Consider the following 16,233-nt stretch of genomic DNA (forward strand, 5'->3'; position numbering starts at 1 on the left):
ACAAGGGAAGTAACATAGTCACAACCAATCCTGCTTAATAGCAAAGTGCTTCAATACTCCCAAATAAAACAATATCAATGCACACGCCATTAAGCTGAGTATAGCACCCTAACGATACCCTCAACTCCACAAACAGTACTGAACATCTATGGTGAGGCTGACCCCTCATGCAATAATGTGTATATGCAACAGAATGAGTGTGCACACAGACTTTAAGTGTTTATGTGGGCAAGTAATAACTATAAGATACCATAGAATAAAATAATATAATGTTAAAATAATATAATCGGGCAGGGGAGGAGAACATACAGAGGATTTACAAGCAATGTATATTTACCCCCACTACTTTAAAGAGGATGCTCAATGTCACCCTTATTATTGAACAACTTACTTATGCGACCAATGCCCAGGAGTTCACATAACAATATAAAAAGCAATATAAAAAATATATATATAAAAAACTTCTCCTAATCTATAGACACACTAATTGGAAAAGTAAAAATAAAGATAAAAGTAAGAATACTAACTATCATATAAACTGCTTTTCTCAAACCCATCTACTCATTTCAACATGAGATACATGGTCAAACAACACTCATTATAGACGACCCCAAACTCTAATAATTGGTGTCCCAGTGTACCTCCAAATACACATCTAATCCTAGAAAGAATCATTTTAGAACAGGCAAATAGAGATAAAAAGAAAAATGAAAATGAATAAGATCCAACTATTCCCCAAGATGCGTGCGGGCGATATCTTCCTAGTTAGAATTCAAATTGCTTATAGTCAGGTCATATTCACAATACTGCCCTCCAAGCAAGAGAAAGAAAAAGGAAACCGAATCGGCCAACCCCCTCAATACAAAATATTGTCCTGAGTTATTGATGAAGCTATTGACATCCAGCTCGATATTCATATTGAGAGAAATGATCAAGGGAATCCCGAGATTATTAATAGGGGAGATGAGGACTCTAAACAGAGCATTAAAACTAAAGGGGGAAGGGGCAAGACTGGTACTAAAACCATTAACAAAACACCTATATCTCAAAGTGTCAAACCTAGAGATGGGGTCACCCATCAAAGGGGACCAATATCTCAAGGCGGATACCCTTCACCTAGGAGAGTACAGATTGAAAGAGAAGGAGTCTTTCCCCCAGTACAGTATGGCTCGCAACAACCTCTTCCGCAGATGATGGGGTATCCACATCCAACATCTTACCCACCTTTCAGAGATCAAAGATGGCCACAAGATGTACTAGATAACAACAGGGGTTTTTCGCTACCAGTGTACAATAGGTTTGCACCACTGGGACATGAGGATGCGGAGAGAAGGTACAATGAGAATATGTACCCACCCTACCATCCCCCTCCTCCACCTTTTCTAAATCAGAGGGGGAGAGGAGGGTGTGGAGGAGGGACCCCAAGAGGTCGAGGTACAGGGACACATATGGGACAGAGGAATATACCTCCGCAATACAGCGGGCCAATGGGCAAAAACGGAGAGGATGTCGTGCGGGAAAACGAAAACAATACAAACAATCCAAGAAAAAGGATGAGGGACATGTAGATGGAGGTGTGTTCAATTTAAGTAAGGTGCAATTAGAAACCAAAGAATTAAACATTCTAAAGACGGGCCTGAAGTGTGCACCGAGAAGAATGTTGAATAAATTTTGATGTTTATATGGACGTACAGAAGTATGTGCGCACTCTAAATATCAAAAAACATTTTCTCATGCACCCTTCCAAGAGAGGCTCTACTATTAGTTCAATTGACACCCCTAGTGATAGTGGTTTAAAAAATCGCTCCTTGTTCAACCCTCAGATCCCTAGTAATCATTTTGTGGAAGTTTTTAAAAATGTGGTACTTGATGATCTGGATGCACTACCTCTGAAGAAAGGGGTTAATGCTCGTCATTTTAAGGATGGGATTAAGTCCTTGGAGGACAAAAAAGACATTATTGTACGCCCTGCTGATAAGGGAGAGGGGGGGGGTGGTTATTTTGGATAGATCTTTCTACGATAACCAGTTAAAGACATTATTGAGCGACACCACTACATATAGGAAATTGGATGTAGACCCTACTGATAGCTACAAAAACCAATTGGAGGCTCTTATCCAATGGGGCTATGGTAAAGGGGTTCTAAACAATAAAGAAACTAAATATCTGGTCCCAAGTGCGTGTAGGATACCGGTCATTTACACCCTACCAAAAATACATAAGGACCAAATTACCCCTCCTCCACGGCCGATAGTTAATGGTATAGGTTCAGTCACGGCAAGACTGGGGGAGTATCTGGATAGAGTCCTCCAACCTAGCGTTAGAAACACAAGGGCCTACCTAAGGGATACCACAGACCTTCTAAAAGCTCTAAACGAGATACAAATCCCTCCTGACGCTGAAGTTTTTTTGGCAACAGCGGATGTGGCAAGTCTGTATACCATCATCCAGCATCAGGATGCACTGCTGGCCCTTAATTGGGCTTTAAGCAGGAGGGACGATATCCCTCATGCTCAAAAGGTGTTTGTGGGCCATGCTTTAGACTTCTGCATGTCCCATAATTACTTTTGGTATGGGGGAGTCTTCTACTCGCAGAAGGTTGGCGTGGCAATGGGGGCCAAATATGCCCCGAGCCTTGCCAACCTTTTTATGGCAGAGTGGGAAGATAGGGCTGTCTTCTCAAATAGACCACAACAGTTGATCTTCTACCGGAGATTTATTGATGATGTCTTGTTTATTTGGCTGGGCACTGAGCTGACTGTCAAAATGTTCGCGGAAAAATTGAACTCCAACCTTAATAATATAAGATTGGACTTCAATATTAGTCCAATTTCTGTAAATTTTTTGGATCTCACTATAAAAAGAGATAGGGATCATTTGAGTACGACAGTATTTTTTAAAACTACGGACCGGAATAGTTACCTGTCCACGAGGAGTGGACATCACCCCTCGTGGATAAGAAATATCCCGAAAGGCCAGTTTCTGAGAGTCCGCCGCAACTGCACCACAGATATGGACTTTGTGACCCAATCTGGTGTATTGAAGGAGAGATTTCTGCAGAAGGGATATAATTGCACCCGCCTTGATAAAATAATAGAGGAAGTGGGGAATATCCCTAGGGATGCATGCTTGCAAGACCAGATAAGAAGTAGTGATCAGACACAACACCAGTTCAAATTCTTATCAGGTTTTCACCACCAATATAGGGACATAGAATCTATTTTTGCTAAGCATTGGCATATTTTGGGGAGGGACAAATACCTGGGCACGGTTTTACCAACTGCTCCCAGGTTTATCTATAGAAGAGCTCCCAATATTGGTGATAGGATCGTTAAGAAGTTATTAGATCCGCCGTTAAAAGTTACCATCTCTGGGGATTTAAAAGGATTTTTTTCATGTAGAAAATGTGTCTGGCTGAACCATCACAGAAACCACACCGGACTGTCCTCAATGTAAATTCCAAACAGTAAAGCGATAATGCCACAATTCATATGGAAAAAGCAAAGATTAAAACCAGTGCACGTCACCGCGTTTACGCCAGACCCGGAAGTGGTTCCTGTGATGGTTCAGCCAGATCCTTTACTTATATGCCCTCTCTGATCTCGCGTAACACTGAGCTCTCAAGTTCTGGTAAGCGGCCTCTTTTCTCCTTACTGGTGGAGGTGCTTCTCTTGGATCGCTGTTCACACGAAGTGACGTGGGTGTCAGTTCTCCATTCCCACTTTGAAAGAATTAACACTATTTGCTGATTAACATCACTTTTTGGGACTTTAATGGACTAATTTCTTTTCTTTTTCCTGTTTATTTTTACCCTAAATGAAATTAAATTTTGTTTTTATTATGGTGTTATATGTTTGATTATACGAGGGAGATATATATATTCTGTGTTATTCATCCTTCTGCATTTGAAGATCCTTGATAGGTCTTACTAGGTAGGGTTTTACCGTGATTTGACACAAGTGATCACTATCTGTGTTTTTTCTATGCATACATTAATCATATGATTCATTTATAATATTTATATGATTCAAACTATGCATTATCCAATATTCACATTCACTTAATTTAATTTCACTTTTTGTCATTGATCACTTATGTTTTTAACTGTATGAATTTATTTATTTAGAACAGTTTTTTGTTTGTTTTTTTAGCACAGCTCACCATTTTTATATAGCTTATTATCGTAGTATTACGATTAGAGTTGCTGCTTATAGGGGGGGGGGGGGTTTTCGAATAGCGCAGTTTACTCTTTTTTACCAATCTATATAGCGCTGCATTTTTATTTTTTTGTTTTCTTTTCACAATTGTATTGTTGTTGATGCTGGCTGCTACATTTTCACTTTGATATATTGGTAGCGCAATTATATTTTTATTTAGGTAATTTGGGGGGTTGCTGCACACAGGAAGGCTCTTTATCTTAATGCAGAGAATTAATATATAAAAAACTTCTGCCTTTACAACCACTTTAAGCTGGCCATAGGCTGATCACATTTCAATTTGTCTATGGGCAGGCTGATTGTACTGAAGTCCGTCCATCAATTAACTTCAATACAACCAGCCGGCCAGGTTTTTTTTCACCTGATCACTGTCAGTGGCAAATGAATGAAGCCACCAGTTACAGATTAGTCAGCATGATGTGCCTAGAAGATCTACTACTGCAGATATACAGCCATGGCTACAGGATTTCTTAATATGAAGTCTGTACATTGGGCATCTTCTGTTTGTGAACAACAATTTTCAGACATCGTAGAAGGCATGGAAGCAGGGCAAGCAAGCCATGTAGTCTGCATCCTGATAGTAGTCCATTAAACATATTTTTTTTTCTTTTTCAGGAGCTAGTCTATATCCACCATCTTCCAGGTTTCTTTGGCTCATCTTGCTCCCAATTCTCTCTTTTCCACCCTTCCACTTAATTCAGCCAACTAAAAAAAAATGTAGGCAGTTTTCTTCTATCAAAGCGTAGGTGGTCATTGCCTGGGGCAATGCAAGAAATTTGCCCATCCTTACCTAACACTCTGCTGTAATACCTTTGTAAGTTATTACAGCAGAGTGGCCAACCAATAACCCCAATGTAATGCCGATGCATCAAGATTATTAGCTAGCCATAAAGAATGATGACAATAGAAACCTCTGTTATGGGGGTAACTCAATATTATGCAGATCGCTGACCCCCAACCACCGCTTTTACCTCTTCACAAATTTCCCCTTCACAAACCCCCCCTCCCCACTCTTCTCAAATCCCCCCCCCCCCCCACCACTCTTCTTTTCTTTTGTTTTTATATTTAAATGGGTATCTCCACCTTCACACCTAAAAACAACAAACCTCTCCCAAGGAAAAAAAACTAAAAAAAAAAAATCTGTCTTTTGTAACATTGACCAGGGTGGCCGGTGTGCATCTCCATACACTCGAAACATCCATACAGTACAAAACACTAGAAGCTGTGTAGAAACATAATCTTTCCAAGGGCTCTTGACCATTTGTTAACATTGTAATGTGACAGTGCTGACCAATAAGAGTCTCTTCTTTTGTGTCTTAAGAAAGAGCAGACACTCCTTGATCAGTGCTGTCACATGAAGATGCTAACCAATGGCAAGGAGCCCTTGCAAAGATTATGCTTCTACACAGCTTACAGGGCTGTATATGAATGTTTCAAGTGTGCAGAGATGCACACCGCTGACCATGGGCAGCGCGGCAGTGGATGATGTTACACAAGACAGATATGTTCATAGGGGACGACAGCAGTGAAAAGGCTGTTAGGAAGGTCTTATTGGTGCCTGATCCCAACAGTGAATGGGATGACAAAAGCCCAGGCATCAGGATGCAATTCATACCCACCATGGTGATCTGGCGCCTGGGATTTGTTAAGCCCTGGATTAACAAAATATAGTAAAGTAAAAAGGTCCACAAAACACTGGTTCCCCTTTATTAACTATTTTCAGTGTACCAGTGCTATGCTACCCAGCTACTGAATCCAACTTGTTTGCATATGGCTTTGTTATAGTTCTTTTTATTATCCCCACACAATGTGGAATTTGGCTCTGGTGCCTAATAAATGTAATCTTGCTTATTCTCTTAAACACTTTGGCTGCTTGAACCAAAGTCTGATCAAACAAACATCAATAAAAACCAATAAAAACAGAGGTTCTAACTTGTATCCCCTCTAATGCCTTATTCATGCTGCAGCTCAAAAACTCCTGTTTTACAGACATTTCACTTTTTTTTCTTTTGCTTCTAAACACACTCTATGCTAATTTAATTTAATATTCTGGACAATGAAATTTAATGAACACTCAAGTGCTCAGCATGGCTAAACGTAGCTTAAGGTGTGTTTTTTTTTTTTGTTGCTGCTTTTCTCCTAGCGGTTAAAAGAGCTGGACAAACGTCCAGTGGGCCTAAAAGAAATGGGGTTATATTGTTGTCTTTGTTCCTGTGGGGGGGGATCCATCCCAGTAGGGAATATACTGTACAGCAACAAAACCTGGCAGAGGTTTTAACAGTGTATTCAAAAGAACAATTATTGGTTGGAGTACCATTTTTGCCATGCTTTGAGTATAGGTGGGGTTACAGAAACAACTGTTAAATTAGGATTATAGATTGCACCTAGATGACAAAGATCTAGTGTTTTTTTTTTTTCTTTGATGGGAAATTTTATGAGTATGTATGTATACATGTTTTTTTATCATATCTTTCTTCCTTTTTTTTATCTTATAAATGTGTACTTCCTCCACTGATGTGTCATTTTGTGTAATTGATTTTCTGATAAGCAAAATAAGATTTTATTTCTGTGTTCAGAGAAATGCCCTCCACTGAACTCTTCATGAGACATTTAAGAACCTTCTAAGTATGTAAATATAAAGTATTCTATTGTAATTGATCTGGCAATGTACAATAAAAATAAAATTGACATTTTAGATTTCCAGTAAAGAGTTACTGTGTTCCTTTAGGGCGCAGATCAACAGTGCTGTCCTGCATTATGTAGTTTAGCAGTTCATTTTAGTAACGTGACTGAGTCTTTAGAATCCAGTGGCCTGGCAGGACTGGCATACAGTCATGCCCAAAAATATTGGCATCACTGCATTTCTGTCAGATAATGCACCACTTAGCCCAGAAAATTGTTGCCATTACAAATTACAAAGACAAAACCATTATTGACACCGTCTCAAAATTATAAGAAATAATTGCATTCTAAGTTTGTGATGCTCCTGCAATTTGTAATTAAACTCGCCTGTATCAGTTAATAGGTGCTGACCATATAGAATCACACCGGCAACCAGTTAAAATTGTGAAAAATTGACTCAATCTTTCTATTGTATGTCTGAGTGCCACTCGGAACATAGAGAAAGAGCAGAAAATAATTATCTGAGGTTTAGAGAATAGAAATTGTGGAAAAGCATGGACAATCTCAAGGTTACAAGTCCATCTCCAGAGATCTTAATGCTCCTGTGTCCACTGTGTGCAACATTGTCAAGACTTTTACAGTCCATGGCACTGTAGTCAATCTCCCTGGACATGGACAAAGGAGAAAAAATGATCAGAGTTTGTCAAAACTTAAGGAAGCCAAAATCCATTTGGGAAAATGTGCTGTGGACAGACGAAACAAAATTACAGCTTGTTAGTAAAGCACATCATTCTACTGTTTTCAGAAATAGAAATTGGGCCTTTTAAAGAAAAGAATACAGTCCTTACAGTCAAACGTGGTGGAGGTTCACTGATGTTTTGGGGTTGCTATGCTGCTTCAGGCTCTGGATGTCTTGATCTTGTGCATGGCTTTATGAAATCTGAAGACTACCAAAGCATTCTGGGGGTGCAATGTGTAGGGCCCAGTGTCAGAAAGTTGGGTCTCAGTCAAAGGTCTTGGGTCTTACAGCAGGGCAAAGACTTAATGATTTAAGTGCAAATTTTTGTCTGGATTCGGACCTGAAACTGGTCAGAAGACTCCTGATCAGCCTAACTGTAAGCAATACAGTTTCTATGTGGCTATATCCCTGCACCACATCACTGGCACGTTCACAAGAGTTCCAAAATAATATTTATATTTACTGTGTCTCTTTTTGATATTTCTGTATCCTTGTACAGGAACAAGATTGTAACAATCATCAAAGAAGTGAAGCTGTGCCTTTATCATTACCAAGCACCAGCATGAAGAAACATGGTCATGCAGGAAGGCCTCTGACAGATGAACAATTAGTTCCCCACCCTTCACTGACTAGCACTTTGGAACACATACTAGATCAACTGAATGTGTTGACTCAGGTGAGCGTATCTGTTACTCCTAAGATAGGCGGATGGGATTTGTCACACCTGTCATTCTAATACAAGCTTTTCCCTTTTGACCTATTTTTATACAGATTATCTCTGTGCTTTTTTTGTAAGAATTGTATAAGTTTGTGTACACACCATGCTGTTGTTCATTCATATATCAAGTATGAACTCCTTGATCCTTCTGCCTGAACGAAACTTTTACTCGAAAATCTACAGTATAGCTGTAAAAAAAAAATGGGTTGCTGTGAACAAGGTCTCTACTTCCCTTATGTCCAGTACTTGCACAACAGCGTTATTGCGTTTACTGTGAAAGAAATATGAAGAAATACACACTGTATATTAACCACTTCCCGACCGGCGCACGCCGATGTACGTCCGCAGAATGGCACGGGCAGGCAAATGGGCGTACCTGTACGTCCCTTTAAATTTGCCGCCCTGCCATCGCGAGCCTGCTGCTGGCGGCGCGCTCGCGTGCCGGTCGGGACCCCCGTGAGTCCGGTCGTGGGTCCCACTGACGTCTCACGGGGCGGCTGAACTAGGAGATAAACGGCACCTCCCAGTTCTGCCTAGCAAAAAGTGACGCTGATCTCTGCTCCATGTGATTGGAGCTGAGATCAGTGTTCACCAAAAGAAAGCCCAGCCCCCAACAGTTAGTAACACGCCCCTAGGAACACTTAACCCCTACACTGCCACCCACTGGTTAACCCCTTCACTGCCAGTGTCATTTACACAGGAATCACTGCATTTGTATAGCAGTGATTGCTGTATAAATGGTCCCAAAAATGTCCGATGTGTCCGCCATAATGTCGCAGTCACAATAAAAATCGCTGATCGCCGCCATTACTAGTAACAAAAAAAAAAAAATTATTAATAAAAATGCCATAAAACTATCCCCTATTTTGTAGACGCTATAACTTTTGCGCAAACCAATCAATAATCGCTTATTGCGATTTTTTTTTTTTTTTACCAAAAATATGTAGAAAAATACGTATCGGCCTAAACTGAGGGAAATTTTTTTTTAATATATATTTTTGGGGGATATTTATTATAACAAAAAGTAAAAAATTATGCGTTTTTTTTTTTTTTTTTCAAAATTGTCGCTCTATTTTTGTTTATAGCGCAAAAAATAAAAACAGCAGGGGTGATCAAATACCACCAAAAGAAATCTCTATTTGTGGGAAAAAAAGGACGTCAATTTTGTTTGGGAGCCACGTCGCACGGCCGCGCAATTGTCAGTTAAAGCGACACAGTGCCAAATTGCAAAAAGTGGTCTGGTCTTAAGCCAGCAAAATAGTCCGGGATGAAGTGGTTAAACGTAGGCCTTGAAAGTCCTAAAATAAACACTTGAAGACCTGTAAGGATGTATTACCAGCACAACATTAATACCAGAAGGTGACACATACAAGATACTAGTGTCAGCAAGATAAACAGCAGAAAATAAATAAAAATTCTACATCTACGAGCAGCTAAGGAAACCTTTTTGGCTATAACTAAATATTTGTATATAGTAGCAGCTCTTCTGTAGTAATTCCTGCATTTTAGTAAAGGTGTACTTTATATACTTTTTAGTGCACCTAATCTTATACTGTAAGATCAAACGGTCAGCATCACCACCTATTTTTAAACTATGAAGCCTGTGCTTCAGCACTTTTTTGTTTTTAAAGATCTTTGACATTGTCCAAATTTACACTTTTGCTAAAGTTTCGACATTAACCACTAAAGTACTAGAATGTATATATAAAATGTAAGGTATTTACACAGAAATTTGTGATAAGTGTCCATGCAGAGCCATGGGGGGAAAGGGGGAGGGACTTCTTAAATGTTGCTTTATAGTTAGCCTTTCCTGCTACTTTAAGGCTGGGTTCACACTGCTGCGGGTTCCCACATCGCATGCCTCCCGGCGGCAGTTCACACTGCCCTATGCGAACTGCTGGGAGTGTCAGTGAAAAGTTAATGATACCCCCAGGTCAGTTTGCATATTGCAGTGCGATCTGCAAACTCGGACAGGAATCGGATCGCATGGTGTGAACACCCATGCGATCCGATTCTGCTGCGGACCAAAAAAAGGGTCCTGTGCGTGTTTGGGCCGGGAGTGATGCAAATTCAGCCATACTATCTGTATGGCTGAACTCGCATCGCACAGAGATCGGATGTGATTTGCACTGCAGTGCGGTGCGAATCACATCCGATCTCGTCACCGCAGCAGTGTGAACCCAGCCTAAAGAAGGATTCCAGTATATTTTTTACATAGTTACTATGTATTTACCATACCTGGCTTGATGCTCCTGGAGTCTGGAAATTACTGCTACCCAGTGATCTTCATTTGCATCCAAGCTTCCAGGTCTTGCAATGAACTGCTGGCCTGAAGAATTCTGAACCCAAGTGGTTGAGCTACTTGGCACGAGTGCCATTTAGAGAATGCTTTGCACTTTGTGAATGAGAGCAAAGTGTTCTCTGAGTGGACAAGGTAGATAGCGTGATGCCACCACCCCACTTCCTGCAATCAGAGAATTGCATTAATTCAAAGAGAAGTATGGCCAAAGCTATTATGGCTATACTTTTGTGGGTCACAAGAGTGTAAATACATCATGGAGTCATTCCATGTTTTAGAAAGATCCTGAATATATGCCGGGATCCACCAGCTGCCTGATTGACCCAAAGCCAGCTACACCCACCCCTTCTTCAGCCTGGTGCTCCAGTGAATGTAGAAGGGGCAGAGCAGATAGCAGTGACTGACAGTCATCACTCGAGTGATCAGTGGTCTTGTGATCCCTCAGTTCTTAGGCTTAGATAGCAGGGGACATCTGTAGCATGAAGGTGTGTATGTGTGTTATTTTATTGTTAATAAAAGCAAAGATTTTTTTTTCACTGATTAGGTTTGTTGCCGTTAAAGTCCTAAAAGAGGTTTTTTAAAAGGTTTTTAAAATTCACAAAGACAAGAAAGAAACCATTAGTGACAATTGTACAGAATAACATCATATGCTTTGTTTTACAGACTGTTTCCATCTTGGAGCGTCGATTGACATTGACAGAAGATAAACTGAAAGAATGCCTAGAAAATCCGCAGAATATCACATTGCAAGTTTCAGATACGGAGTGAAGTAGAACACTCTACTAATCTCACTCTCTGGCTCCTCCGCTGTAAATAAAATATTTAATTTGTATTTATTATATTTTAGTTTTATATTTGTGCCTTTTTTAATGAAATTTAGACTGGGTATGCGCTTTATTTTTATTTTTTTTATTTTTATTTTTTTACTATTGCTGCCAAAGATGAATAGAAATAATTTCTTGCAAAATGATGGCAAATAAGTTATGACCCAGGTACATTAACACACTTATTGTATAAAGAGTTTTAAATATGATAATTCATAGCAATCAGTCACTGCAATGAGTCACTGGGTGAACCTGAACTTTAGCAATTCAGGGCAAAAAGTTGCATGTACTGGTAACTTTGAGAGAGAGAACAGAATCCCTGTATGAATCAGTTTTTTTCGTTCGATAAGTGGATGAAAGTTGTTCAAAACTACTTCGATTTAATTGGCATTATAAAATTTAATTGTATAAGCAATTTCCCAAAACGAAAACCATATTCACTGTTAGTGTGGATGATGGCACTGTAATTATTTTATAAAAAAAAAAATCAAAGTACATTTTTCCTAATTGATATACAATTGTCACATGACAATTAAACAGAAGGTGGATACAGAACAGCAGAATCAACCAGTTTTCTTTTTTTTGCAGAATACAAAAAAACAATCCCATAGTAACTAAGTATGAACAGCATGTAATTTTAGCATTTATTGATCATTTTTTAAGATGTGGGTTTAGTGACACTTTAAATTGCACTGCCAGTCCTCCGTACATCAGCACAGTGGCTTTCCATACGGTTCTTTGCTACCATCTTTTGAGCACAGATTTATCCTTAGACTTTTTTGGCATAACAATTTTGTTAGCATCCTATGTAGCTTTCTGTGTGGCCTAAGGACATGATAGGGTAGTAAAGAAAGGGTGTATGTGACATCCCCCGGGGTTACAATAAAAAAAAAAAAATTGGAATAAAATTGGCAAAGGCAGTTAATATTGGCATGATATGATGTGACAATATATGTCTGTAAGGTCCTTGAAGTATTTTATGACTATTGGGGAAACACCATATAAAAAAGAACAAAGTGGCTTGAAGCCATATTCCAGGATATTTGAAAAATCTCCCTTGCAGTGGAGCTGCACCCATAATGCAATAGTTATTGGCTCTTTTAGATCTAGGGAGCAATGAAAAGTAGATTCATTTATCCGGCCCTCTGCTCCACCACACTGCTAGACTGGTCCCGCATCATCATCTCCCCCATGCTCTAGCAGTCTAAGATCTAACGTCCATAGTCCTGCATTAGACAGTCCTCTGCTGGAGCATAGGGAAGCACCCTGGAATAAATGAGCAGTGGACCTTTGTAGTGCAGGTGCTGCCTCAATGCAAGGGAGAAGTTTCAGATTTTTTTTTTTTTTTTTTAGAGTTTGGCTTTATAGTTTAGATCAGCCTTTCTCAACCTTTTCAACACAGAGGAACCCTTGAAATAGTTCTCCAGTCTTGGGGAACCCCTGCTAAAAATTAGAAATCTACAACTCGTGATACATTAGTGTGATGGTCAGTGGGAAGAATGGTCCTTAAACTTGTAGTCATTGGGAAGAATTACCTCCTTACAGATAGCTAAAAAGATCAATGGTGTCAGTGGGAACTTATCTGAGAGGCAGAAATTGCCCAATGCTGAAGGAACCCCTAGCAACCTTTGGAGGAACCCTGGTTGAGAATCACTGATTTAGATCCTTTATTACATGTTACACAAAATATAATCTATCATTCCCTACTATTTGTAGCTGTATGCAGTTATAGTTATGAAGAGCACACACTTAAAACTAAAGGACGTATTAATGTACATTTTTGAATGGTGTGCAATTGCAATTGTACATTTGCACAAAACAACCAAGTTTTGTTGAGAACACACATTTAATATTCATCTATACAACTTGATAATAAAATTGTAATAACCCATTTCTTGTACATTTTTGTGAAAGCAAGATTTTAGCTGGTTCATTTTTATTCGCCTGTCAGTCTGGTTTTTACAAATGTTGCATAATGTGCTTCATTTGTCTGTAATAAGGTATATAGTATCTCACAAAAGTGAAGTACACCCCTCACCTCCAATTTTTGTAAATATTTTATTCTATCTTTTCATGTGACAACACTGAAGAAATTACACTTTGCTACAATGTAAAGTAGTGAGTGTACAGCTTGAATATCTGTAGATGTGCTGTTCGCTTAAAATAACTCAACACACAGCCAAAAATGTCTAAACCGCTGGCAATAACAGTGAGTACACCCCTTAGTGAAAATGTCCGAATTGGAAGCTTCACAGGTTGCCACTGTCCTCTTCGACTCCTCCATGACGACATCATGGAGCTGGTGGATGTTAGCAACCTTGCGGTCCTCCACCTTCCTTTTGTCCCACCGATGCTCAATAGGGACATGCTTTGCCAGTCCATCACCTTTACTCTCAGCTTCTTTAGCAAGACAGTGGTAGTCTTGGAGGTGTGTTTGGGGTCATTATCATGTTGGAATACTGCCCTGTGGCCCAGTCTCCAAGGGGAGGGGATCATGCTCTGCTTCAGTATGTCACAGTACATGTTAGCATTCATGGTTCCCTCAATGAACTGTAGCTCCCCAGTGCTGGCAGCCCCAGACTATGACACTCCCACTACCATGCTTGACTGTAGGCAAGACACACTTGTCTTTGTACTCCTCAGCTGGTTGCCAACACACATGCTTCACACCATCTGAACCAAATAAGTTTTATCTTGGTCTCATCCGACCACAGGACATGGTTCCAGCAATTCATTTCCTTAGTCTGCTTGTCTTCAGCAAACTGCAGGCTTTCTGGTGCATCATCTTTAGAAGAGGCTTCCTTCTGGGACAACAGCCATGCAGACCAATTTGATGCAGTGTATGGCATATGGTCTGAGCACTGACAGGCTGACTCCCCATTCCTTCACCCTCTGCAGCAATGCTGGCAACACTCATACATCTATTTCCCAAAGACAACCTCTGGATATGATGCTGAGCATGTGCACCCAACTTCTTTGGTCAACCATGACAAAACCTATTCTGAGTGGAACCTGTCCTGTTAAACCGCTGTATGGTCTTGGCCACCGTGCTGCAGCTCAGTTTCAGGGTCTTGGCAATCTTCTTATAGCCTAGGCCATCTTTATGTAGAGCAACAATCCTTTTTTTCAGATCTTCAGATTTTTGCCACGAGGTGCCATGTTGACCAGTATGAGAGAGTGAGAGCGATAACACCAAATTTAATGCACCTGCTCCCCATTCACACCTAAGACCTTGTAACATGACGCTGGGCAGGGAAAATGGCTAATTGGGGCCAATTTGGACACGTTCACTTAGGGATGTCCTCACTTTTGTTGTCAGCGGTTTAGACATTAATGGTATACAAGCTGTACACTCACTATATATCATATATATATAATACACACCAATCAGCATGGATTCCATTAGACCTCCGAAGATATGCTGTAGTATTTGATACCACCTTGTCAGTAGCAGATTCTTTAAACCTCTGTCAACTTGTTTTCTTTTCATGGTGCCATCTCTTCCCCAAGTCGGCAATGCAGCCTCAGCCAGCCATCCGCATGGTGTAGAGCAGGCCACCTTCTTCCATTCTTCCATGGTTCAGTTATTATGCTCACATGCCCATTGTATGCATTTTTGGGCATGGACATGGGTCGGCATGGGCACCCTGACTAGTCTACAGCTATGCAGACCCATATGAACTGTGATGCACTGTGTGTTTTGACACCTTTATATCAGAACCCATTATTAAAATTTTCAGCAATTTGCTCTGCAATATAATTTCTTTTGGATCAGAGTACATCAGCCAGCCTTCGCCCCCCCCCCCCCCCCCCCCGCATGCATCAGTGAGTCTTAGGCATTCATGACCCTACTGCCTTTTTTGCTGCATTTCCTTCCTTGATCCACTTTTGGTAGGTACTTGCCACTCCAGAGCAGGAACATCCCATGAGCTGCAGTTTTGGGGTTGTTCTTACCCAGTCGTCTATCCTCACCAATTTTTCTGTTTTTAACACATCAGATTAGGGGACATGTTAATTTGCTGCCTTGTATATACATGCCACCCACTTTTAGATGCCATTGTAACAAGATAATTTATGGTATTTACTTTACCTGTCATTGGTCATAGTGCTATGGCTGAATGGTGTATATGTATCTGAAATATGTAAATTGAACTGTATCTTTGTTCGTTAGATGCTGTTGGTTGTTTGCCAGTGTTCAAATGAAATGGCTAAACACAAAAAGTGATGAACTTCACAATTATTTTTTATGTGTGTTTTTGTTTGGAATTATGCATTTAAATAAAATGAGATGGATCTCTAAAAATCTGTAGAATTTATAATCGTGAAAATGTATGCAAAAGGAAAGGAAGTAATTTTTCTTGCTCTTTTTGCTTCAGCTGTAGGTCGTCAGTTTTTTTTTTTTCTTCTGTCAAAAATAACAAACCACATAAGCAGACATTCTTTTTCTGCTGTCAACCAGCCGTAAAAGTCTTAATTTTTTTGTTCATGCACAAAAAAAAAAAAGAACATCAAAGATGAGAACAGATTAACCGTGCAAATTTACTTGACACAGTACTTAGTACAGTCTTTTTTGATTAACTACTTACAAAGGTCACCATGGCAGACCAAACACATTTTATAGATTTAGCAATCATTTCCAACAGTTTTCAAGCTCAAGCATTAGCTGCGTCTATGAGTTGACCACCAGAGAGGACAGCTACCCTGGCAATGAAAAAGATTATTATTTTTATTATTGGTATTTACAGTACCTTGCAAACGTATTCACCCCCCCCCCCCCCCTTAGCTTTATACCTATTTTGTTACATTACAGCCTT

At 39.9% G+C, this 16,233-nt stretch overlaps 1 protein-coding gene across 2 annotated transcripts in view; it reads left to right on the forward strand.

Annotated features, from left to right (window-relative positions):
• Positions 1-15,722, forward strand: part of POC1B (POC1 centriolar protein B) — a 178,488-nt gene extending 162,766 nt beyond the window's left edge. For both annotated transcript variants that reach the window (XM_077471074.1, XM_077471075.1), the window contains exons 11-12: positions 8,078-8,254; positions 11,259-15,722. In XM_077471074.1, coding sequence (XP_077327200.1) covers positions 8,078-8,254; positions 11,259-11,363 — 282 coding nt within the window. In that variant the 3' untranslated portion in view covers positions 11,364-15,722. The remainder of the gene's footprint in view (positions 1-8,077; positions 8,255-11,258) is intronic.
• The last annotated feature ends 511 nt before the right edge of the window (positions 15,723-16,233 follow it).

Source organism: Lithobates pipiens, unplaced genomic scaffold (genome assembly GCF_037356315.1).
Source record: "Lithobates pipiens isolate NorthernLeopardFrog02 unplaced genomic scaffold, aLitPip1_a1.2 Scaffold_8, whole genome shotgun sequence".
In the NCBI taxonomy this organism is placed as follows: Eukaryota; Metazoa; Chordata; class Amphibia; order Anura; family Ranidae; genus Lithobates; species Lithobates pipiens.